Source organism: Cydia strobilella, chromosome 11 (assembly GCF_947568885.1).
Source record: "Cydia strobilella chromosome 11, ilCydStro3.1, whole genome shotgun sequence".
Taxonomy (NCBI): domain Eukaryota; kingdom Metazoa; phylum Arthropoda; class Insecta; order Lepidoptera; family Tortricidae; genus Cydia; species Cydia strobilella.
The window spans coordinates 10,141,542-10,168,119 of NC_086051.1; the positions used below are offsets into that span (position 1 = coordinate 10,141,542).

The window sequence follows — 26,578 nt, forward strand, 5'->3', positions numbered from 1 at the left end:
ACTTCTTAATTAATGATTACACAGAAAAATTCAATATCTGGTTTAATTTATCGCGCGTATTGGATTTACACACTGTATAATATTTATGTATGTTTAAATAAATTGTACATAATGTAAATATTGACGTTGTTCAACTAATTATTAGTCAAATTCAATAGTTATAAAAACAGCTAGCCTTTCTATACTAGTACTCGTTTTTCGAGTAGGTGGTTATTAAAAAGTTTTATGAATTATTACTTTAGGTACTATTACTCATTAGTTATTATCTGTGTCTATAATATCTTTATGGCAAAAGAGAAACAAGGAAAATCTACAAATCGATCATTATATATGCCAGAACAAACTGTCGTTTTTACAGTAAGTGTTGTAGATGTAACCATACTAATATTATAAATGCGAAAGTGTGTCTGTCTGTTACCTCTTCACGCTTAAACCGCTGAACCGATTAAATTGAAATTTAGTATAGAGATAGTTTGAGTCCCGGGGAAGGACATAGGGTAGTTTTTATCCCAGAAGTCATGCTTTAAGGGGGTGAAAAAGGGGGGGAGGGGTGGAAGTCTGTATGGGGAATCGATAAAAAACAGATTGGATAAAAATTAAGCTACCCAAATTACTAAGTCCACGCAGAGGAAGTCGCGGGTAAAAGCTAGTAAGAAAATAAGAACAGACTTAGGTGATGTATTAGGTACTAGCAGACTGAACGCCACGCAGGTTGATATTGGGCTGAAGCCGCGCGCGTTAGTTGACGTCTTTGGCGAACAAAGGGTTAATAAGTGGCTTCGTCCACGACTGTGCCACTATGGCACTGGTACAGTCAAGGGCATAAATATATATACATTCCCAAAGTTTCAAAAATATGCGTACGCGCTCTTACACCTTAGTTAGACAATAAAGTCGTGTTCACATATTTATGAGTCATTTGTCTGGATCGATATTTTTGCCTTCGACTGTACAAACGTCGCACACACAGCCAGTGAATTTTGACAACCCTAAATAGCCGAAAGGGATAGTAATCATACATTAGAAAGGGACAGCGTGATTCGTCTCTGAATCGCTGTCAAACTTCGGTTTTGTAGGAAGTGTCGTACGGTAGTACTATTATTTATTCTGTGACACAGCCAATAGTGACTACCGTTGTCTACAGAATAATGGGGCTACCAGTCTTTATTTAAATGGCGTGAGAATCTAACTTGTCTCTCCATTATTAAAAACGGGTCCTGCCGTGACCCTCGCTACATTAATAAATGACCAATTTGGTAAGTATAATATTGCACTTTAAAAGCTCAAATACCACTAATCGATAACTAATTAAGGATCGAACTAACTTTACTTCGCACTAAAACACTTTAAGCTAAGCACCGTAAACATATGAATATTAAATTTATAACAAACATCTTATTAAGCTATACATACCAAAGATTGATTGTACTAGCTGTGTCAAGTTTAAGACGAATTTGTGCTATGAATTCGACAGCTACTGTAGATGGCGCCGTACGCCTCAGTACAATAATTGTTATGTGGTTGGTTGTCAAAAGTTGACGTTTAACAATTCTGTTATACAAAACAAATTCCACCGTACAACATATTTTTCATTTCTCGTGCTCTGAAAGAGGGTCATTGTTGTTCTAAAAGGTGTGCAGAAAATGATACGTGTCTGCACTAGAGCATTTTACGTTCGAAGTAAGATTTTTTTAATTTTTTTACGATCAGCAATTGAAATTTGAGTTTAAATGGATTTGTTATACAATTTCCATTCTGATATTTAACTCTCCATTCCTTAATTAACGATACTTTTGCCGAAATTGTTAATTGAAAGTACCCTCAAGAAATACTATAAAATTAATGTATACTTAGTCATTTAAAAAAACACTCATTTTACTTTCCTCGTATTCGAAATGAAAAGTAGAGTGTTTAACTCAGGTGAAAGGCATCATTTCAGCCTCAAACCTCGGCAGCATTGTGTGCCTTTCATCCCTCGGTTAACAATCTACTATTATGTTGTCAAACTCGGATCCACGATTTTGGCTTAAACTTTACACATCTTATACAAACAATATAAATCTTTGGTTATACTATGTTCGTGCCATATTTGGAACATTAGGCAGCGGAGTTCTCAACAAATTACTCCATTTCGCTCGTAGGTATTATAAGTTTCGTTAAGCTAATACATTGCATTCTGAGATTTATTACTCGAATTTATCTGCAACATGGACACATATACAAGGCATATACCATATACTAAGAAAAATAATACCATAAGGCGTGGAGAGACAAGACGGCCAGATAAAACAAGAGAAATATATGTTAATCCATTGCTTATGTTTGAGGCGAATATTATACTTGATACGTGAATGAATCTCAAAAATTACAACACCTTACAATACAGTATTATAGTCTGACACATTAGTCGCATACGCCGTAGCCTGCGAAAAAAAACCGGCCAAGTGCGAGTCGGACTCGCGCACAAAGGGTTGCGTACCATTACGCAAAAAAAAAATCACATTTGTTGTATGGGAACCCAACTTAAATATTAATTTTATTCTGTTTTTAGTATTTGTTGTTATAGCGGCAACAGAAATACATCATCTGTGAAAATTTCAACTGTCTATTACGGTTCATGAGATACAGCCTGGTGACAGACGGACAGACAGCGGAGTCTTAGTAATAGGGTCCCGTTTTTATCCTTTGGGTACGGAACCCTAAAAAATTTCCTTTTTTCGGTTTTGATAAGTCCGGTCAACCATCACATCACTATAAAACGCGAGTAATGTAACTATAGTTAAATTCCTTGAATATCTTAAATACCTCGCCTTTTTTATAAGCGACATGATGAAGGCTAGGCTATAATTGTAGGTTTTTAGTGCTCCCATATCCTCGACAACCAAGAAAAAGGACAAATTAGAAGACATAAACGCTAATTACCTACGTACGCCAGTTAAAGCTAGTCTGGTCTGGTTACATAATTCATTTAAATGTCTCCAATGAAATAAAAACAAGCTAATTCAGTCTATAAGTTACATATATACAAATGTTACACTCAAATATTACAATTATACAATTTTATTGCGATATTATACACATGAAATTAGCTGTGATCGCAGAATTTCAAATTGTTATGAAATGCACATGTTTGATTAAAAAAAGTTTTTGCACCTTTATTTGTATAGACTGTATTAGTTTTTATACCACATCGGTGGCAAACAGGCATACGGCCCGCCTGATGGTAAACAGTCACCGTAGCCTATGATCATGATGTGTGCACACCGAATCTCAAAATAAAATTTCATCACTAACGTTGGCATTGTTTTATGTTACAATACAATTTATTTAGACCTATATAATAAACTGTGCAGGCACAATTAAATAGACGAGACACTTCATCAGCACAAAGATTATATAGTTTACATACTTACAGTTAGATATATGCGTTATTTATAAAACTATGTATCAAAATCAAAATATTACTATTAATTTACACAACAACCCTGCCTACAACTAAATTTCCGTCATAAAAATGTCAACCAATATTTTAAATAGGTAATCTCAACGCATTTATCAGAAACCAATTTTGCTCATGCTATACTGCCTATACTAGAGATTGCCTTAATAAACACTCGTAGGCGATCGGTATAAATGGCATTTTAGACAACGAATAATTTGAAGACTTGAAACTCATTATTACAACATAAGAATGCTATATAATATGGAATTAACAAATTCTTATAAAAGATTCCTAGTCATAGGTTATCACAAATTCATCACGCTCAGTGCGAGTTCTACATGGGGCCCTCGATGGTGCTGACTTTCATGGCGAAGTAGTACACGGCTCGACTGAAAAGTACGAAAGCTAGAAGAAAAGCGCCGACGTAGGCTACATATATCCCGGTGCCATGGCTCTTGGCGGCGGCGAGCGTGCCGAGCGTGACGCCGAGCGCGATGGCGAGCACGATGAGCGCGAGCACGGCGAAGATGCAGCCGCGCAGGCGCGCCATGCGCGGGCCCACGGACGACACCTTGCGGCAGTGCGGACATCGCACCGGCGCGTTCTTCAGCAGCTGGTACTGGGAACAGATAAGGATGATGGGTAAGTTGGGTTGGTAGGTATGGGTCGCGGATAACAATTCGATTTTCAAACCCTAACCTAAAATGCTACACAGGATGTTTTATTTTTATTTATTTTTATTAAAACATGTAGGTGAGCTCGCATTTTTTTAAATAGTTCCTATAAGTCACGGCCATATTTAATATTTGTCCGTTTCATACATTTTGAGCAAAAAAGTAAATAAATAAAGTTTAAGGATTAAATGGATGCCGTGAGGTTCCAGGAGGTACTAGAGAGAGGTACTAGGGTTGAAAAGTATAAGCTAATGAAGTATTTTTACCGCACAGGGCATCATCTGGTAATAGTTTCGAACTTTAAGCTATGAGGGCAATTTTTGAAAGGCTATTCTGACACATATTATATATTTATTTATTTTGTTTTATTTTGGTCTCGATAAAACTGGTTAAATAAAATTGAAGCTCTCAGACAATCTGCAATGTTCTCCTGTACCCACCCGCCAGAGCAAACAAAAAAAAATTGCGAAATTTTAAACATATTCCAAGTCTTGTGCAATAAAATAATATAAGAAAGTAAGCATAGTTTTGCATTGTTCCATTGAACACCAGTTATAACGTAAACGCTATAAGTTGATATCATTTAATGACCGCTGTAACGTAACTGATGAGAGCATGAGAGATTATCTTTTATTAATCTGAGTCACACTGAAATAACATACGTACCTATCCGTGTATTTACAGATGTAGTGCGTAATTAATTTCTATCGTATTTTCACGGAAACCTACGAACGTGTCTTGCTATTTCAGTCAGTCTCGGTACAAAAAGTACTGAGGTTGACTGAAGTAGTTTCCGAGAAAATAAGATGGAAATCAATTATGCACTACAACTGTATGTGTTCTCAAGCCGCGCGCCCCATCAAGACTAGGTGGAAAGGTGGGGATAGACCTGCTTGAGTTAAAGTTTTTGCTACCCACTTTAAACATGCGATGAGTTGCCTAGAAGGTTAAAGGACTACCTAGTTTTTATATCTGAAGAATGAAGCTTGAGAAATATAATTTGATATCGCTAATATTAAGAAAACGTGGTGTTTCAAAAATTACTAATCCACTGCTACCAAAATAAATTAAAGGGTTGTTTTTTTATACTCCGTCGATGGCAAACAAGCATACGGCCCTCCTGATGTTAAGCAGTCTCCGTAGCCTATGTACGCCTGCAACTCCAGAGGAGTTACATGCACGTTGCCGACCCTAACACTCCTCTCGTTGAGCTCTGGCAACCTTACTCATCGGCAGGAACACTGTTATCAATCAGGCTTGTCTACCTGTTAGTTAAATTTCGTTGAGTAGCGAATAAGCAACCTAGAAGTTTCGTAAAATGCCAAGAATGTGTCCTGGCAGTGCGCGCACACGACGCGGCACATGCCCGGCAGCGTGGGCACGGGCGGCGTGACGGGCGAGGGCGCCAGGTCGATGATGTATGCTGTACCACACGTATCATTACCAAGAATGTCTCCTGGCAGTGCGCGCACACGACGCGGAACATGCCCGGCAGCGTGGGCACGGGCGGCGTGACTGGCGAGGGCGCCAGGTCGATGATGTATGCTGTACCACACGTATCATTACCAAGAATGTGTCCTGGCAGTGCGCGCACACGACGCGGCACATGCCCGGCAGCGTGGGCACGGGCGGCGTGACTGGCGAGGGCGCCAGGTCGATGATGTATGCTGTACTACACGTGTCATTACCAAGAATGTGTCCTGGCAGTGCGCGCACACGACGCGGCACATGCCCGGCAGCGTGGGCACGGGCGGCGTGACGGGGGAGGGCGCCAGGTTAATGATGCGTTTGCAGTCGGCGCGCGGGCACGCGATGCGCTGCGATGACGATTTGCATATCAGCAAGCAGTTGCACGGGCATCGCACGTACTTCTTGCCCGGTGGCGCGTTCCTTATAGGCTGCAAGGGTAAAACGTTACCTATACATATATAAGTTACAATATTAAGGAATCAGCAGGTCACGCATTTCACAGTCGATGTAAAGAAAATAACTTTGGAGTAAAAAAAATGCTTTTTGGGAAAGTGCATGGTTATGGTTTTCGGGAGTGAGACGGCACTCGAAAAATGTTATAAATTATTCTGTTACACATCATGTCATCATGTGTCACAGTCACGTACCTAATCTGTTACTACATGAATTAAAATAGTTAGCTTTTGGTGAATGAAAAAGTGCATACCTATTACCTAACCCGTTTTAAATACCTACAAGGAAGTGTCCCACATTTTAAAGTACGACTTACACCAATTTAAAGTGCGATTGAAACGGAAAGGCCAGACAGATTATTTATTTGGTTGCGATGTGGGTCAATACCCGGACGTATGACCGCGCGGATTCATTGACATATATCTAAAGACGGGCCTTACGGTCAATAAGAATGGGGTCAGTACAGTACAGTGGTGTCACGCACACGAATTCGAGCCAGCCGTGCAGTCTAACGCCACAACGTGATTGGTTGATGAGTTCGCATCACTGTAGTTGCGTTAGACTGCACGATTGGCTCGAATTCGTGAGTGACACCACTGAACTAGCACCATTCTTAGTGCCCGTCTTTAAATTATATGTCAATGCGCGGATTAAATTTCGTTCAACTGTCCACGAATATTCTCCTTGCGGCGACAAGTGGCGCCGCCTCGATATTTGCTTCAGTTTAGTTGTAATTACGTTCATATTACGTTGTACTTTTTAGGCTCAGATACTCGAAATAAATGAATTTTAATTTAATTTAATTTAATTAATTTAAAATTTTATATACAATAGCTATGTAGTCCATTGTATGAAAATGGTGTACAAGTTTATGACAGTGAATGTAGTCTTTACTTCTTTAGTTCATATGAAAAGCCGACTTTGCTGTTATTATTTCATAAACTACATGCCCGTAAAAACTCCCGAAAATTAAATTTTTCCTGTTGCCCAATGCTAGGGGCGCTAGTGTAGATGGAGGTCTTTCAAAATGTCAAATGCATAAAAGTTTGGGGGGTTTCAAGCTTTTTTATCGGGAATTCTCACTCCTTATTCATAATTGTGGTAAATCTTTGTCCATCTTTGATTAATCATGGTAAACAATAGAGAATATATGTTAGTGGTTTTAAAAAAGTGCCAACTAAAATATATGCAAAATTAAACAGGTTGAAAAAATTACACATTTAGACGTTATAACACCTTTGTGTAATGAACGTATTGATTTTACAAAAATAAGCATAGAAGAAATTTAAGATCTGTTTTTCTGGACCTAGATCCACAGTGGCGCCAACTGGTAAGCACAAAAACGATAGCCCTATAACTAATTAAATCGGCACGACAAGTATCTATCTACTACTGCTTTACTTAATAAGTTGCAAGTCCAGTTGTATGTAAATTTACCTTCCTGTTTTTGGGAAAACGCTTGTCTACACAACAACATTTCATGCTCTCTACTTGGTGGTTTACTACTATATATGCTCATTTTGCCGTATTCGCTTTGCAAAAATATTTTTGTTAATTGCCTACACACAACACTCACGACATCCAATAAGGGGTAAGGGGGGAAAAACATCCCGCCACATACCATTGGATGTCGTGAGTGTTGTGTGTAGGCAAAGTGACAACCCTAGCGTACAAGTTAATAATCAAGATCAAGTGTGGGTAGTTCGCAAAACCCGCGCGGCAAGAAGATGTTGATACAATTCCTCGCCAGTCTGCCTGTGACCACGAACGTAACGTCACGTTCGAAACGTCAGGCCATAAATAAACGTAAGTTTGTACGCGATTAAGTCCCGTATTAGTTTTAAATTATGAGTGAAAATCGTGTTAGTTTAAATCAGTAGATTCTTAGAAGTTCAGTGACAAAAATTATACGTGCTCCGTCCAAATAAACGCTTTTCAAATTCAAATAGAAACATTGCATAAAAAAAAATTACTCATTTTCATTCAATACTCGTATCACTGTGACTGAACTTTTGAGTGAGTCACTGCCAACTATAAGTATTAAAAGGTGTTTGTCAGTAGTGCTAGTAATCATAAATTAAACTTGACGACTACGATTGGTCGAAGAATAGTTGACATATGCTTGGCACATAATTGTGAAGTTAGTCTCATGTTTATAATAACAACTTATTATCATATCTAGTCAGGCCACGGACGGCACTTACAGTTACTACGCAGCTTTATTGTGAGAACAAAGACTTAATATAGGAATTAACTGCATAAAATCAATTTTAACTAGTTATTGAGACGTGTATTTTTTCGAAAACCTTTAAAATTTCAGGCATCAAATTTCTCTCCAATGCCCAGGAAAACCCAACCCAACTTATTTTTTGGCGGATTTTTAAATGCCTGGTTAAATACACGTTGTTAATTGATATACTTTCTCTTTTACCTAAAATTCCATAGTTAGAAATTTATAAGGATTTTGCTTTGTGATTTTTTTTTACTTTTTATGGGAGTGATTTATAACTTATAGCACAATCGGATTAAGTCTAACCTCGAAATCCTTCCAAAGTTATGAAATTTGGTATGTATATTAATTAAAGGTCTCTTTTTCATGTCCACACTATTGACATTTGGGGACCTCGAGGAATCGCAGCCATCTTGGAAAATGTGTACCATCCTAGAAATTTGCGTTTACTCTAAATATACGTTCACTATGAAAATATGGTGTCAAATTAGTGTGGACATGAAAAAGAGACCTTTAATTAACATACATACCAAATTTCATAACTTTGGAAGGATTTCGAGGTTAGACTTAATCCGATTGTGCTATTATATGAAGATATTAAGGGAAAAGCTAGAAGTACTTAGCTTTTAAGTAAATACAGCAAAAATGTATCAATATTCAAACTTGAATGGAATAGTATAGCATGTTCATAAATGTTTATAAATATGAAGTATAATAACTGCATCAATAAATTGCTCTGATATTTAGATTAAGGTAATATTTGTACAACTTGACAACTTAAAAGTGCTTGTTGCTAGGCCTATTTGAATAAAGAATATTTTGACTTGAAGTCACATCTCAGGACCACACCACAAACCACCTATAGGACAAGTTGTGCTGAAAAATGTTTTTCAATCATCACTTTTTTGGTGAACTTTAGCCGTTGTTGTAATCCATGATGTAACATAATACGAAAATAACACTGATTAATAAGTTTTTGTAAAAATTTCATTTTTGGTTCAAGCTTCTATCGCTGACTGTACTTTTCTTTCCACATACAACTAATACTCATCGAGACAATTCTATAAAAACCCAAACACCTCCTGTCTTCATCATCAGATCAGCTCAATGGTACCATAATATTGCATTGTCACCAAACTTACACATGTATGCAAATTTTCAGCTTCATCGGAAACCGGGAAGTGTGTCAAATTTAACTTGCAAGATTTGACCCGTACAAACATAGTTACATATTACATACATACTTACTAACATAGGTCATTGCAAGTTAATTAAAAGCTTGTAAAAAGTAGGGTGAATGACACACAGACAGTATTGTTTACTTACTGTTTAACAAGATTAAGGTAATGAAGACTTACACTACACAGTACACTGCAGGTTTTAAAAGATAAATAATTGGTACTTTTGGGGTTGCCGGCTATATAAATTGGGGATAGATACTTCTACCTGCTTGCAAGTTGAGCAGACATGATTAGATATGAATGGAGATGACAACAGTGTCCGATAAGCAATAAGTTACTTGGACACCGTCTGCCAGGGTCGCTAAAGGTTCTGCTAAGCATTACTCAAGTGTCTTTTCAGAAGTATTAAAATATACAATGATTAGTGTTAATAGTGAAGTAGTACCGTGGCTTCGTTGCACGCGACGCATTTCACGACGTGTTGCTCCCTCTTCCCGGATATATCGATTAACGCCTGGCACACACGGCACGTCACCAAGGGCATTCCCGCTTGCTGGTAAGGCGGTGGGAGCTCGTCGGGACCGATCGGCGATATCGTGCTCACCACATTTACCTCCTCCTCTGTTAAGCAAGCACACTTACGTCAAGAAAAACATACACGTAACAATATACTACCGGCTCTTCTAATAACAGGAATAACCATTACACAATCTTCACAGTTCAGTTGATAATTTACGCGATGTTAACGACCCAAAATAAACCGATTGCATTGTTTAGCAACAAAAAAATACAAATGGTTTTTAGTTGAATCATCAGCTGTCAAAACAATAAAATCATTTATCCGCTTACCATCCCCTAATAGGGGTTGATTTTCACTTTGGCCGTCACCCATTTTATAAACTGCAAATTTAACAACACTGATTAGACTTTGATAACACGGTTATTTCTAAATTTTGAAGAAACACCTGCGACTTTAACAATGGAGAAATCAATTTTTATTGAAGGCTCAGGCAGCTCGGGCTGCCATAAGCAATAAACAACATTACAAAACATGTCAAGACCGGTTTCATTTTCTATGGCAACATTAAAGCTTATACAAGGCTTGTTATTGTTACATATCTTAAATTGTGAACGTGGAAACGTTTTTGTTGTATATATTTTTTGTAGCTAAAATTGAGAAAGAATACAAATTTAACTAAAATAAAAAATCTGTTAATATTTTTTTTTCCAAATACCATTGAGGGCTATCGTTTTTTTGTTCACCAGTTGGCGCCTCTGTCGAAGGTGGTCCAAAAGACTAAAGAACAGCTGTCAGTCATTGAAGTGTCAAGTGACATTTGACATTTCGAACTATGGAAAAGACCTCAGAATAATGAAAAGACCATCATCTACACTAGCGCCCCTAGCGGCGAATTCATACGCGTTAGCCTCAGAATAATGACTAAAGCAAAGAAGCCGGGCAAAACTAAAAGCTTGGTAAAAGATATCGTATTCACAACACGCTATTACTTTTTGTCTATAAGTGAGTGAGACAACAATCCGCAAATTCTTTCGTTTTTTTCAGTATTGTCATAAGATGAACAGGCGTTAGCCCTCATTGTAACAAGCTTTACAAATGCTTACCTCGGCTGTCAATGTCATTCATTAATGTGTCAGAATCATGCTCATGCTCATTGTGAAAGCATGTGAATATTTTTGTGTTGCGGTTATAAACGATTATTTCAGCCTAATATTATAATGGCCAGCCAAGTGCATAGGGTTCGATATTATAAACCTAAGCCTATATCAATAAATTGTGTTTCTTTTAATAAGACCAAGAAACTACTTGCGCTTGCAAGGTACGTTTTTCTTCTTTTAATTAAATAATCACTGCAATCCGCGTGTTTTTGCGAATGGTCTTTATTAATTGAATTCGAACATTTCAGAGTTGATGCATCTATTGAGGTATGGGATTTGAAGTTTACGCCTTATTTGGTTAAGTTTATTCCTGGCGTTGAAAATGGATCAATTGAAGCATTGTGTTGGGTGGAGAACCGGCTGTTATCAACGGGCTTGGTGGGCTCGCTAGTTGAGTGGGATTTGGAGAAACTAGTAGTTAAGAACTCAGTACTACTCACTGGTTATGCGGCATGGTGCCTCGATCTGAACCCTGCTAACACTATGGTAGCGGTGGGAACAGAACAAGGGTATATCAATTTATTCAATGTAGAATGTGGTGATATGGTTTATGCCAAGCTATTTGACAAGCAAGAGGGGAGGATTATGTGCTGTAAATTTGATAAAACTGGAAATTTTCTCATAACAGGTAATGTACAACTTTCTCCAATATCTCATATTTTTTAGTAGTGTAAGAGTTATTTGCTACATAATTAATGGAACCCGCTGTCTTAACTACTACTTTCCCTTCATAAAACATAGAATTCAAAATATCTATATTTTTATGTTTAGTTTGCTTGACTTGATGTAACATGTTACGATTTTCAGGTTCTCTTAATTCCATTAGAGTATGGAATACAGAGACCGGTCACGCAATCACCAAAATGTCTGTAAGTAGCTCAAAGAGAAAGAAGGGAGTCATTATCTGGTCCCTGGCAGTTTTGTCTGACAACATTTTAGTATCTGGTGATAGTCTGGGCAGACTTACCTTCTGGGATAGTGCACTTGGTGATCAGGTATGTAAATCTTTCCTGTCCAATAGTATAACATAATATAATGGTAGTACTGTTAATTTGTTACCTGTATGGTATGCTAAATGGATGTCCTTTTATTGAAGGATTATAAATTCACAGATACTTAGGACATTTGTTAAGTTAAAAACATCTGAGGCCCTACCGCGAAAAACGATAGTCGAATTGTCTTTATCTACCTCTCTATAGCATGAATATGCAAGAACAATAGAGAGGCACATAACAAAATTTGGATTTTCGTTTTTAGCAGTAGGCCCTCTGAAGCCTCCCTATAAATGGAATAAAATAAAGCAGAATGATTTTATTCAGTTCAAATTACCAGTACAGAAAAAAAAACTGGTGACATGTCACTACTAAATAAAATTTACTAAATTTTCAGATTGAATCATACAAAACACACAAAGCTGATATACTGGCGATTGCAGTAAGTGAGAATGAGGAGCAAATTTATTGCAGTGGAGTAGATCCCATGATCATGTCGTACCAGAAGGTTGGGAAGAATTGTGGTGGAGAAGCCCTGCAATGGATGAAACATGTTCAGCGCAACATACACATGCATGATGTTAGGTATAAGATAAAAATTCTAATATTCTATAGTAATCTGTATCCTTTCCCTAAATAATTTCTAAAGATACTCACATCCGGAAACAAGCATGAAACTTGACTTGCACTTTGTATGCAGGTCATAAAAAGAAAAGTGGAAACAACTCTCCAAGTTGTTGTTTTGTCTTTTGTGTCCCAATTTTCCATTTTTCTTTGTCATTAGAAAAACAATTGAATTTGCAACAAAACTGCCAATATATTTTTCATTAAATTTTCTAGAAAGATTGAAAGATTAATTTATTTGGTCATCATGGGCATGGGTTACATAACAAGACAACAACAAGAGTTGTCTTTGAAGTATCTTGCAAGGACAGTGAAACTATGAATTTACATAGTAGTCTCCCAGACTTAAGTAATTTCAAAATTATGGCACAATCCAGCAGAAAACATGAAATTTGGCTTGCATGTATATGATCATTTTATGTAGGCAGGAAAATAAATATTCTCTTCCTCCAAACTTTCGTACACTTTGTAATTTTTACAAGACTGTGAAGGAAGGAGGGTAATGTTTTTATACTTTGATTTTGGTTACAGGGCTTTAGTAATGAATGAAGACACTTTGATTTCGGTTGGCAATGATGGGTACTTGTCTTTATCAAGGTTTCCTCCAAAATGGGTTAAGAGAGTACCTCCCATGATACCAGGTCCTAGGTCGTCACTTGCAGTTCAGAAAAAACTATTACTCCTAAGGTAAAAGAAAATTTGTCACAGATATACTAGTATATTATATACTGGAAATCTTACTTGTAAAAGCGAAATAACCCTCTCCCTATCTCTTTTTCCAATTATATTGAAATGCGATTGAGATTATATATGTAGTACAGGTATTCAATAAACTTTCCTTATTTTAATAGCTTTGCCATTAAATTTTTCAGGTATAGCAAACACTTAGAAGTTTGGAGATTAGGTTCTCCTTTACTCAACGAACAAGGCCAAGTGGTATTCTCAAATAACAATGAACAACAAACTGTGGTAACTAATGGTGAAACCAAACTGGAAGTGGATTCCACTGAGGCAATTAATAAAGCAATCCAGTTAGAAAACAGCAACAGGAGGGCTTTGCGAATTGGCCAAAGTCCACTGAAGTTAGTAGCCATTCAAGCTAAAAAGAAGAAAACTATAAGATGCTGTGAAATATCTCCGTCAGGCGAGATTATAGTTTATGGCACAGATAGTGACATAAGAATGTTGAAATTGGAAACTGTAAGTATCTTTTATTTATTATAACACTAACATTTACTAATTAATGTAATATCATTAGCAGAGGGCGGAATTGCTCATGGCAAAAATCAAACGTCAATAGAGTTGGAACGTTGAATTTTATCGACTTTTTCAGCTATCGATAAGTTCAGTCACCTGACTTTAACATTAACCTCTTTGATTAGTTAGTTGGCCATTTGACCTCTTTGATTAGATTAAAAGTAAATTGCATGGCAGTTAACTGTCATTTCTGCCACTAGTCTTTTTGCAACTAATTTACGTTAAAAAAAAATGGTGAATCCAAAAAGAAAAACAATTAACAAATGGATAAAGAAATATCCTTGTCTTACTTACAACGAAAACAACTCAACAATATACTGCTCTAAATGTAAGGTTCACTTAAAGCACCTAAAAAAATATTGCGTTGAAACTCACACGAGTAAAACACATTCACCTGAGTTTAAAGAGGTAAAGAACGATAATAGTTTTTTCAACACACTTGCTCAAAACGACGTTTTTATTCCACCGATTTTTTGCTCATAATCCTAGATATTACACGCGTGCTCTTTCAGTGTATTATTCCACTCGTGCTTTTTCATTATATTATCCGACTGAGTTAAGAAGCTAACTGATTGCTAATAATATGCATGGAAAGGGAGCCTTCTTTAATTGGTCGGACTGGCGGGCACGGGCGCGCCCGCAGGCGAGTGCGCGGCGCGCGGCCCGGCCGGCCCGCCCGCCGCGCCGCCCGCGGCTGGGGCGAGCGAGGGCCGGCCGGCAGTACAAGTATGATAGATGAAACACACAATACTAACTGTTTTAACTATTAACATTTGATTAATATGAAAGTTTCTTTTTTTTCTCGCAAGTGTGTTGAAAAACGTCGTATGAAACGCGTGTGCATTGGTCATTACACACATCGGCTTTCTTATTGCGCGCTCGCTTACAGCTCGCGCGCACAATATCGCCTCGTGTGCACCTTAGCACACTTGTATCATAATGTACTATTATCTAGATTTGATAATAATTCTCGTTTGTTGCAACATTCCATGGAAAAAAATTAATAATCCACATTTCCGGATTTTTTTAAGGTGACTGAACTTATCGATAGCTGAAAAGTCGATAAAATTCAACGTTCCAACTCTATTAACATTTGATTTTTGCCAGGAGCAATTCCGCCCTCTGATCATTAGTCATTGTGTTAACGGAAATAGAAATATGTAGGTAACGTAATTATTTACCAGGTTTAATAGTTTGTGATTCTTCAAGCCAGTAGTAACCTTATTTTTTTCGAAATTACCACGTTATTCGTGTGTTGGAATAAGCACGATTTTCGCTTGGCTAACTAGATATGGTACTTGTCCATGCCCTGCGTTCATTTTTTCTAAAAAAAGATGGAAAAATTGTATTTTTGACACAATGTATCCATGTTACATAAAAAAAGATACGTAAGCTTGGTAGAAACGATAAAGGTCCTTTAACGTTTGTGTGACCCTATTCTTTTACTAAAAATAACATCTTTACTGTAGTAAGTAATACTGTAATATTTACAATTGTTCTCCCAACAGGACGACGACGAGTCAAGCACATCTCTAACCAAAATGGTGATCACCGGCGTGACACTACCCTGCAACCGCATTGTGTTCGCGGAGGACTCTCGGAGCATGGTGGTGCACAGCGAGAGCGCGCTGCAGGTGCTGCAGGTGGACCCCGGCGCAGGCGCCACGGTCATACAGACCATTAGGACTAACAAACGTGAGTCAATCCATTCCGGTGATCAATAGTTATCACCGGTGTGACCGCATTGTGTTCGCGGAGGTCTCGGAGCGCGGGCGCCATGGCAATACAGACTGTCAGGACTAGGGATGGTATTACATCTGTCCAATATCTTGGTCCAATGTGTATTTGCGTCTCGCATTTTGCTTAAGAGTCCCAGGCAAGCTCGGCCAAATTTCACCTTCCCATACAAACGGAGTTTCGTTCTCATTTTAAAACTACGCGTTGGATTGTAATTAGTTTATATAGCTCTATTTTATAAAACAAACGAAATAGAGCAAAAACAAGTATGAAAAACATAAATTCGCTGTATTTTTTTTAACTATAATATCTGAGGCTACATAAAACTAATTATAGGCCTAAATATACCTTATCTTATTGTAAGTACAAAGTTTCAGAGCAATCTAGCTAGTCGTTTTAAAATGAGAGCGTAACTAAAAGAAAAAAAGTGAAAGGGAGAAGTTCGCCTTTGTACAAATGATGTGTTTTTTTCTTGTTTTATGTTTCTTTTTGTACAATAAATCTCTCTCTCTTAATGAGAGAGTGAAACGCAATGCACATTGGACGAAGAAATTTGACAGTTGGAATACCACCCTAACTAACTTGAGTCTCTAACCATAAATTAAAAAATCCCTGACATGAATGAAAACAGCGCCATTTGGAGAGTTAAAAGCTATCTAAAAACCAAATCATAAATTACAAATTGTTACAGAACATCTCAACTAAATCGGTCAACCTGTTCTGTGGATTATAAATGGGAACATTCATTCGTGCGTACAAACAAATAAACAAACACAGAAACAATCTCTCTCTCACTATCATATTATTATATGTTCATTTCGTGTCCCGTGTCTTCATAATCATCATCAGCCTAAACATGTTCCAATTCTAAGCACATGCCTCTAATAGAATTTTTGTATTGACAAAACCCCTTTCACCTTACAGATCTAAAAACGGGTTCCATCTTACATCTGCTAATATCCAAGCAGACTCCTTCAAAGAGGATATACCTCGTCGCCGCGGACACAGAGGGCGCCATAGGCATTTGGAGTCACACAGGACAGAAGTGGGAGCATTACGCGACGCTGCCGACGTATAACTGCGTGCCGTCCGCCATCGCGTTCGACACGGATAAGGAGAGCTTGGTTATCACTTATGTGGATCAAAAGGTAGTTTTAAAAGTACTGCTTAACTATTACTATAGGACTACTTAACTAGGACTGTTCCCGTCTGGAGTCAGACAAGACAAAAGTGGGGGCATTACGCTACGCTGCCGACGTATAACTACGTGTCGGGAGAAGGAAAGCTTAGTTATCACTTATGTTGACCAAAAGTTACCTACAGTTTTAACAGGGGTTGGAACCTTTTAGTCTGTACAGTAGTTAAATTTCATATATAAATCGCAGTGCCAATGATCGCGGGCAGTAGTGAGCGCGCCGCGCGATTTGGTGTATTTCATTCCAAGTTGTAAGATGTATCCCGACTAGTAATTTTATGTGAATCGTACATTAAAATTATAGTATCTTTATGTATTGAATTGTCTTGTAATTACAGTTAATAGAGTACAAACTCGCCGAGAAGAAATTCGAAGAGTGGCCGCGCTACGGGCTACCGGCGACGTGGTATGAGCGGGAATCTGCCATCCAAAGTATAACGGCGCATCCCATAAGGAACGCGCTCGTTTTCCAAGACGAGACCTCGCTCTGGGTGATGGACAGACCGTCGAAGGACGCTGAGGTAGGTAGCTAATTAGGGTTGGAATTTTCTGAGGGTATTGTTTCCTTTATGCAGTGCTTACTACTGCTACTGACTGAACGGGAACAAGCCCATTTAAAAAGCCATTTTACCATCCTATTTATGTGGTTCAAATTAATATAATAGTTCATTCAAAACGCAATTTTTTCAGATGATTGATCTCGATGGGCCTGAAGCGAAAAAATATCGAAAAGAGAAGAAAGTACAGAAGGCGGCGCTAAAAGTTATTCCAATCAAGGTAACTATTTATAACAAGACATTATTAGTACATTATTGTCGAGGCTCGGAAGTAGCTACTTGATAGCTGAGGATTCGTTTTAAACGGACGACCTTGGGAGTCCGTTTAATTGAATCCGAAGCCAGCAAGTAGCCTTCCTGCCGAGTCATATATAGTGCTTTTCTCAAAAATGGCGCAATAAATACAAATATAATAGAAATATTTTACAGAAGCAACGTTCTTACGTATATATTTTCACAGAAGATTTGCTTTGCCGCCTTTTATTTTTTTTAATTGATAAACGAAGTGTATTTTTCTGCCGAAAATACGCCAACCTATTTGAGACAGCTAAATAGTCGCAATACCAACATTATAATAATAAGTACTGATCGTCTATTTGGCTGTTTAATGGACCTATGCCTTCATTTGATATGACCATTTCAACTTTTAAAAAGTTTGGAACTCGACAAATAATGGAATTTGTATGCAACATTGCAGTCCCGAAATCGAGACTGCAATGTTTTTAACTTTTTAATTTTTTGGCTTACCATAAACTACGCACTTCGCGACCTGATTTTTAACCGGCAACGTCGACTTTGCCGTCCATTTTTGAGAAAAACAATATACTACTATCATATCACAAAAAAGGGGTTATAAAAATGATGAATGTTTTGATAGTTGCCACTTTTTTATATTAAATTGGTGGCAAACTAGAGTACAGTCCGCCTTATGATAACTGTAGCCTATGGACCCTTGCTACTCCAGGTGTATCACAGAGACGTTGCTAACCTTTTAAAAACCTGCGCATTCGTTTCCTATTTAGAAGAATCGAGACCACTAAATAGTGTAGTCTGTTGAGTAAATTCCACATTCATTGTCGACGTACAATCACCTGGGGCAGAAAACGCGAAAAAACTTGAATAACGGGGTCCACACAGAGCGAGCATACGCGCGAGGCAATTTCCTCGCGCACAAAACGGCCAGTGTAGACGTGCCTCGGCCGAGGAGCGCGTATTATATCGTCATTTTTAGACGTGCCTCGCGCGCGCCGCCTCGGCCGAGGCACGTCTACACTGGCCGTTTTGTGCGCGAGGAAATTGCCTCGCGCGTATGCTCGCTCTGTGTGGACCCGGCTAATAATGTGTGGAAATTATCACGTCACCTTTCATTTAATCTGTCATCCCGTTACATTTTTACTTTTTGATTGGAGTTTGTAGATATACGATTATCATCATGGCTACGGTTTTAGTTTACATTTTAAACGTTCTTACCTTCCCACTTTGTCGCTAATGTGCTATTCAGCAAACCTTTTAGTGGCAAAATGATTTTTAATCAAGCAGAAATGTGCGAGCGATACCTGCTACAAATTTTCTTATTAAAGGAAGAACTAAATAAAATACACCTATGGCAAGATTCGAAACTTGCGACCATCGGAACACCGGTCCAATCGCTTCTGCCATCTGATCTGAGCTACGGAGCCTCAAGAAGCCTGAAATTTTTTCCATGTTTCAGTGGCAACAAAAATTCGGTTTTTGTTCTAGTACCTTGCCGGTTTCCACTGGCTGGCCGAGTCAGAAGCGGTGGCGATCGAGATGCTGCCGGAGAACATCGTGGCGCAGCTCCCGGCCACTGCCGTCAAGACGAGAAACTTCAATGTCGGCTGAGTTGCTTCATGTTAGTACACACTTTCTTTAAGGACAAATCGAAATAAAAATCAGATATTTAATGTATTTTTTGTATTACTATTGGTAACATTTGACATTTGGCCCCAATTTCACTATTGAACAACTCCAATTACAGAGATCATGTGCTTTGGAGTTTCTGGAATATTGAGGCGTAAATCATCTTAAACTCGACATTGACACTTCACATTCACATCAATAAGTAAAGAACTCTTGTAGTCCTCTACGGCTCACGCACACTCCCTATCTTAGTAGAAAATTACATCTGCCTGTGATTCGAATGATTTTTACGTGCTTGATTTGATTTTCTACCATAAAGCAAACAGAATAATAAACGCGTTTGTTTCTAAACATTGACGGGTAATCCCTATGTAATGTCTAGCTGTTGATACTATTTTCTCGCGCAAGAAAAGATCGCGATGTAGATACCTGTGCAAAAGACAGACCTACAGGGGTCCTACAGTTTGGCTAAACGGTCGGCGAGCGGATCCACAGAGACAGTTTGCGGACGCGCCCACATCTCGTCCGTCACCTCGCAGCGCGCCGCGGGCAGCTTGTATGATATCGGGTCCCCTACGTCGATCCTGAAACATCACATCACGCTTTACTTGTTGCAAAACTAGACACTCACGTATATGAATTAATGCTCTATAAGTCCCATACAGTTAAAGCAATATACTAGAAACATAAAAAAATTCTAGCTGCATATCCAGGGGGTATGCTGTGTAGCAGAAGCAGTACTTGCGGGCCTCGCGTACTCAATCCAGCTTAAACCGAGGGCCCGCGTCATAAAAAGCCATAAGCCCCACGCCAGTTTACTCCGTCAACGGACTTCGCATGGCGACCCTGCCAGACGCGTCATCGTATTATATTACAATGCCTAATCGTTTTTCGTTAGCATATATCATGCGTCGCTTAAGCCTGCCAATCGCAGCAGTAGACAGTATAGTACCCCAGGAATATGATGGTCTGCTTGTACGGGTCGTAGATCTGTCCGGGCGACAGCGGCGGCCGCGTGGGGTAGTCGCGCGCCGTGCGCACCAGCCGCCCGTAGCGCTCCAGCGGGCACATAGCTCGCCGGCCAACCATCCCTGCCGATGTAGGATAATAGGTAAGTACAACTTTACTACACTAGATAATAGGGTATTTGACTAGGTAGGTACCTATGTACTAGTCAAATCAGATTCTTTTTTCGAACTGTCAAAACGATTTTGCTACTACGGAATTTATATGAAACACTAGCATGTGACGTCACAATCAAATTACCTACTCTCTATAGTTTAATACGGGTTTTAAAATATAAATTGTGTCTAAAAATAACTGCTGTCTACATTTCTCTATTAATCTTCTGGTGCTTTATTTCATGCATGGTGTAAACAATTTATTTTAAATACAATCAAATACCCTATAGACAGATGATAAGTTATTCAAGATGATAAAATTTAATTCTTCTAAATTAGAAAAGAAGGATGGCCGGTGACTACGTTACCGTTAGCTAGAAGATGATAAAATTTAATTCTTCTAAATTAGAAAAGAAGGATGGCCGGTGACTACGTTACCGTTAGCTAGGTAGATTGACGTCACTTTTTTATCGTAATTTTATGTCTAAGCTGTCTGGCACTGCAAAGTCTGTGCAGAGCTAGCTTGATCCGACTCTACTTTAGCGATTTAATTTGACAGCTCATCGAAAATATTCCCGCTCGGTAATCCTCCATTATGTTCACTCAACGGTATAAATAGTGCTTACCTGAGGACGTTGGAGGCAAAGGGGCCGGTGACGGGTCCACCTGCACAGGGTACTGTCGCGGCTCCGCCTGACAGTTCATCGATCGGACTCCCGCGCGATATTCCTCCATTGACATACCTAAATACCAAAGAGGATATAATAAGATAGAGCGGTACTGTCATAGTAAATTTTGTAACCACTAAATTCACTGCCATCTATCGACATACTTTAAAAAATGAAGATTTATAAAAATACGTTATAATGTATTTAAATATAGATAAATGATTTTTTATTTGCATTAATTATTTTTATATGATTTTGATCCATGTTCTTTCACTGATATGCGTTAAAATTATAAATAACAAACGAAACCGTCAGCGCCCTCTATACGAGAGTAGGCCAAAACTAGTGGCGCCATCTGATCGAGAATCAAATTATCGTGATTTTCGAGGCACGTTTTTTTCCTTAGACTGTATTCATCTATTACGGAGTTATATCTATATTTGCTAAATACGGATAAATTTTATTGTTTTCGAAAAAAAACTCGACATAAGTCTCTACGGCGCTTCGGCCCTAATAAGTCAATTGAACCTATGTGTAGCCTGACATCCAAATAAGACGTCACTATTGTGTCCGCTGGGATCAAATTAATTCCGCATATTTCCATTCAGAATAGCCTAAGTTTAGCCATAAGGACGTAAATGATGCGATCCACAAAGGCGCACCTTGCTCCTAATCCTAATACAAAATAAATAAGTAGTTAGTAAGGAAATCAAAAGTATTGTAGGTACCCAATTTGAGCGCTTCTTCCTCCTGCATTTCCCGTAGCTGGGTGTAGAACGACCATTTCTGCTTCCACTGTCGCGCCGCGTGTCTCTCCTTGCGCGTTAAAGATGAACTACAAACCAACAATTTCTCTAATTAGCCATTAATAGCATGCTTATGATATTAATTAAATAGATTTTGGTCGTTATCGTTAACAGTTAAGGTCACTGAGGGCATTTCCGTCATACTTTTTTATAAGTTCACTTTGTTGGTATTAACAAACCTTAGCGAACTCAATTTAAGGTTTATTTTAGATTTTATAAAAGTTTAAAAATAATATCTACTTTTTAATTTTAAATAACAAAGCACAGACATAGGTTGATCCACGAAAGCTACCACGAGCTACCAGTAAGAATTTCGCACCACCTCTGATGATTATGAGTTATAACTTAAGGCCGTTCCCTGAGCCAGATGTGCAAGAATACCCCAAGATTTTTTCCTATTCTTCGATATTAATACTGGTATATCGATATTAATGCGGATTTTTGTGATATATGTTTAAAAAAGCTTATATCTATCTCATCATCTTGTCAGCCGATAGACTTCCACTGCTGGACATAGGCCTCCCCCAAGGCTCGCCACTCCGACCGATCCTGTGCCGCTCGCAACCACCGAATTCCCGCGACCTTCACCAGGTCGTCGCTCCATCTTGTTGGAGGCCTACCGGCAGTTCGTCTTCCGGTACGCGGACGCCACTCCAGAACCTTCCGGCCCCACCGGCCATCAGTTCTGCGAGCAATGTGCCCCGCCCACTGCCACTTAAGGTTTGCAATTCTGCGAGCTATGTCGGTGACCCTAGTTCTACTGCGGATATCATAATTTCTGACTCTATCACGCATAGAAAATATATCTATCTATCTATCAATTATGTTGAATTATTGACAGAATCTCCTTTATAATAAAACTAAAATAAATATTTGGAATATGGAATATAAAGAACTCATAACAAGGATTTGTTTTTTATAACTTGTTAAATATAAAACGTAAAAGAAAGATGATGTACACTGATTAAGAAACCTGTACCTACATTGTTAAACGACATTGACCAAGATTATTGAATTTAAATTAGATAGGTATTATTATTACGATTATATTGATTAAAATGCATACTGAATAAATGTATTTTTTTCAAATGTATTTTTTAAAGGCTCTCTTGATATTTACTTCAAAAACTGATGAGAAATTTGCGTTTTATCAAAAAGAGTGGCAAAGTAATTATATGCAAATTTTGAGTTATTTCCTCATTTTGGCTAATGTAATATTTTACGAGTATAGTTAGTATTTTCCTCGCGTTGGTGTGGTGAAAAAAATTGTGTTTCACTGGGTGGCAAAGTTTGTTTAACCCTTGTGCCTTGAAACCCTCGCAATGCTCAAGATTCTGTTTTTGAACCGTTCGCTACGGTTACATATCAGAATACCGAAAATTTATTGACCCATTGTCGAATCACCTATGCTCGATTCACCTATTTCTTAAATACCTAATGGTCAATTAACCCAAGCCCATAACACCTGTCTATAAGGTCCATAAGGTCTGGTTTTTTTATTCCGTAGACTAAAATGATGTTTCATGTGTAAGACATGACATTTCTTAGTACCACATGAAATGTCATTTTAGTCTACGGAATAAAAAAACAGAATATAATCAACGAAATACCTAATACACCTTTCACCTTAAATATTGTTTTACCTAAGCTCTTTTTTGCTCAAGTTAAACCAGACAACTAAGGCATGCTATCCGGGAGCCTGTCCTGTGATCATATGCATGTTTTTTTTGGTATTTCAATATTAAGAAGGACCAATATCGAAATGTCGGAATCCCGGGATTTATTATTCGTTGTTAGGTTGAAGCATGGGCAGGGCATGCAATATCGGATCATTCTCAATCCCGGGATTCATTTCCGATAGTGAGTCTCAATCCCGGGATTTCGATATTAATACTGGTACATCGATATTAGTGCAGATTTTTGCAATATATGCTTAAAAAAGCTAATATCTGATAATTATGTTAAATTATTGACAGAATCTCCTTTATACCTAATAAAACAATAAATATATTATTCGTAATATGGAAGATAAAGAACTCATAACAGTCATAACATAAACGGTGATATGGTTTTCATCGCGCTGATACACAAGTTTGATTTTTTTCACCGCTGAAAGAAGCCGTAGATCCGAATAAGTAGATTTTAATTTGTATTGATACCTCTAGAATGGTCTTGATTCTTGACAAATCGATAAATAAACTGACAAACGGACAGCAAAGTGATCCTACGATCCTACGGAACCCTATATAATAAGATAGAGCGGTACTGTCATAGTAAATTTTGTAACCACTGTAAATTCACTGCCATCTATCGACATACTTTAAAACTAATAAGAAGATTTATAAAAATACGTTAAAATGTATTTAAATATAGATAAATGTTTTTTTTTATTTGCATTAATTATTATTATATGATTTTGACCTATATTCTTTCACTGATATGCGTTAAAATTATAAATAACAAACGAAACCGTCAACGCCCTCTACACGAGAGTAGGCCAAAGCTAGTGGCGCCATCTAATCGAGAATCAAACTTTCGTGATTTTCGAGGCTCGTTTTTTCCTTAGACTGTATCCATCTATTACGGAGTTATATCTATCTTTGCTGGTATTAAATATGCTCTCTGCTTTATCGATCGAGTCAGCACGTCCATAATGCCGTTAGAATAGCTGCAAATACTGTTGTACGGATTTACCTCGCTGACGGATTTGGCCACACAGACCTTACATATCTTATCTGTGGTCGTACACGCGAAGGGACGTCAAGTTGTGCCAACCCTAATAATTACTCGGGGCAATGCTGAGCCGAACGGAGCCGAGAATGCCCGAAAGGAGGAGTTTCGCACCCCTGGTGTGGCATCCAAAACCCCAATCACTGTAATTAGTACTTAGATAAAGAGCATTTATAACTTCATTTCAACCTTATCAAACATTAAACACTTATTCAGCAAATAGGCCACAGGGGCACTTTTACATGTCAATTTATACAAACAATAAAATTAACCCAAAATTACAAAAAAAATTACATAACTATAAATGTCAAATTACACAAAAAATACTAATAAAAACTATACAAACAACAGAAGTACTAAAATTGTTTAGAGATGTGAAAGTCTCTAGGTGTCAGAGATAAAATGTATATAATAATAAAAAAGATCATCAAATTATCCAGAGATGAGGGTCTCCAAGACTTGAATTGTTATATAATTAATAAAAATACAAGATATTATTATCTTCTCTTCATTTAATAGTTAATAATCGACACAGCGATTCGACAAGATTAGTAAGTTACATAATTTGGGTCTGATTGTACTATACTGACCACGATTGGCAAAGCATGAATCGGTTTGTTACTATTGTGAGTATTGTTGAATATTGGACGAAGTTTGTTACGGTTGTTTTTTTGTGTACTTTGGTCGAAACCAGCGTAATGGTCATTGAATAAATATTTTTATTGGCCAAACTGGTCTTGAGTTATTTTAACCTCGGGCATAATGTCAAAGTTATTTGGGCACAACAGGGAATAAACTCTATTATTTGTTTGACACAGTGTAACCTTGTTTACAATATCAATAGGAATAGCATAAACTTAGTCACATTGTTTTTGTCAACTTGTGATTGTGACATCGCAAATGTTGTGAAATTTCCCCCGAGCTGGTTGTAGGTACCTAAGTTATAAATATTCCATAGTATTTTTTTAATTTCACGCAAGAGACTATATATATCAATGCTTTAATTCAAGAATAAAGCTCCTGGACTAATCGTTCAACAAAACAATGAAATGTAGTATAGTTACCAGACTCACAGGATTCCCTGCGCCTTCACTGGATCTATAGAAGGCTCGCGGCGGCCGGGCGCAGGTGCGGAATTCTCCATTTATTTGCCGCTAAACTTTTACACTAACATTTATCTCCGCGCGACGCTGAACCGTTTACAAAGGGAATCATAGGGCCTACCGCGGAAATTCTAAATCGAAGCTTCGTTATCTGCGTCTCTTTCACGCTTGCGTATTCGAGCGACAGAGAGGCGTATAACGAAATTTAGATTTTCGTTTTTCACGTTAGATTCTCTGTTGCTTAGTGCTTCCAATCGATCAAGCGGTAGTTAACAGGAAGTGTGTTTTAAGTTAGGGCTTGGTTAGGGCATTTTAACTATAGTAAGCAAGCTATTTCCGTCAGTAGAAAAAGGCGACAAATTTAAAAAAATGTAGTCGAGAAGGGTTGTCCTATACCATAGATAATTTGAATTTCGCGCCTTTTCTACTGACAAAATGGGTTTGCCAGAGTACATTGTGGCCCAAAATGCTGGCTCCTGGAAATTAGCATGTTGTTTTTAAATGGGAAACCTGGCCAGGGAACTTGCGTTTTAGTTTTAAATACTAAACTTATCATTACTTCATTAGGTATAATACGAGGCGAGGTACAAATATTCGCGGAATGAAGTATTTGCAAATTAAATTAAACAATAGAAGTATTTTTCTTTTTCAGTATATTCACCCTCGAATTTTTCAGATCGACTAATTAGTTTATGTAGATCATCAAACAAATATTTTTTGTCTGCCCTCAAAATGAGCCGAAATAGCCTCCTTCACTTCTTCGTCACATTTTTTTTCCTC

General features: G+C 38.0%; 3 protein-coding genes across 3 annotated transcripts; 1 reads left to right on the forward strand and 2 right to left on the reverse strand.

Moving 5' to 3' along the window:
• Positions 1 to 3,001: 3,001 nt before the first annotated feature.
• On the reverse strand, positions 3,002 to 10,462 carry LOC134745179 (type 2 phosphatidylinositol 4,5-bisphosphate 4-phosphatase). Its single transcript, XM_063679167.1, has 4 exons — positions 10,300 to 10,462; positions 9,896 to 10,071; positions 5,805 to 6,014; positions 3,002 to 4,061 (listed from the first exon to the last, which is right to left on the reverse strand). Exons 1-4 carry the CDS (start codon positions 10,340 to 10,342, stop codon positions 3,777 to 3,779), a joined length of 714 nt encoding a protein of 237 aa, XP_063535237.1. The 5' UTR covers positions 10,343 to 10,462; the 3' UTR covers positions 3,002 to 3,776.
• A 647-nt stretch (positions 10,463 to 11,109) lies between these two features.
• On the forward strand, positions 11,110 to 19,414 carry LOC134745519 (U3 small nucleolar RNA-associated protein 4 homolog). The gene is made up of 11 exons (XM_063679567.1): positions 11,110 to 11,288; positions 11,376 to 11,755; positions 11,935 to 12,122; positions 12,517 to 12,704; positions 13,275 to 13,430; positions 13,616 to 13,943; positions 15,509 to 15,695; positions 16,662 to 16,885; positions 17,271 to 17,453; positions 17,623 to 17,709; positions 19,230 to 19,414. The coding sequence occupies exons 1-11, from the start codon at positions 11,188 to 11,190 to the stop codon at positions 19,350 to 19,352; spliced, it is 2,145 nt and encodes a 714-aa protein (XP_063535637.1). The 5' UTR covers positions 11,110 to 11,187; the 3' UTR covers positions 19,353 to 19,414.
• A 390-nt stretch (positions 19,415 to 19,804) lies between these two features.
• LOC134745192 (uncharacterized) lies at positions 19,805 to 25,879 on the reverse strand. Its single transcript, XM_063679188.1, has 5 exons — positions 25,769 to 25,879; positions 21,888 to 21,994; positions 21,118 to 21,234; positions 20,323 to 20,461; positions 19,805 to 19,954 (listed from the first exon to the last, which is right to left on the reverse strand). Exons 1-5 carry the CDS (start codon positions 25,837 to 25,839, stop codon positions 19,828 to 19,830), a joined length of 561 nt encoding a protein of 186 aa, XP_063535258.1. The 5' UTR covers positions 25,840 to 25,879; the 3' UTR covers positions 19,805 to 19,827.
• Between the last annotated feature and the right edge of the window lie 699 nt (positions 25,880 to 26,578).

Coding starts and splice junctions, on each gene's coding strand:
- LOC134745519 (XM_063679567.1), top strand. CDS start 11,188: ATGGCCAGCCAAGTGCATAGGGTTCGATATTATAAACCTAAGCCTATA. Junction 11,756..11,934: donor TGGAAATTTTCTCATAACAG/GTAATGTACAAC, acceptor TACGATTTTCAG/GTTCTCTTAATTCCATTAGA. Junction 15,696..16,661: donor GACCATTAGGACTAACAAAC/GTGAGTCAATCC, acceptor TTCACCTTACAG/ATCTAAAAACGGGTTCCATC.
- LOC134745192 (XM_063679188.1), bottom strand. CDS start 25,839: ATGGAGAATTCCGCACCTGCGCCCGGCCGCCGCGAGCCTTCTATAGAT. Junction 21,995..25,768: donor GTGAAGGCGCAGGGAATCCT/GTGAGTCTGGTA, acceptor GTTGGTTTGTAG/TTCATCTTTAACGCGCAAGG. Junction 21,235..21,887: donor GGAAGAAGCGCTCAAATTGG/GTACCTACAATA, acceptor TTTGGTATTTAG/GTATGTCAATGGAGGAATAT.
- LOC134745179 (XM_063679167.1), bottom strand. CDS start 10,342: ATGGGTGACGGCCAAAGTGAAAATCAACCCCTATTAGGGGATG. Junction 6,015..9,895: donor TCGCGTGCAACGAAGCCACG/GTACTACTTCAC, acceptor TTACCCTTGCAG/CCTATAAGGAACGCGCCACC. Junction 4,062..5,804: donor ACTGCCAGGACACATTCTTG/GTAATGACACGT, acceptor ATCTGTTCCCAG/TACCAGCTGCTGAAGAACGC.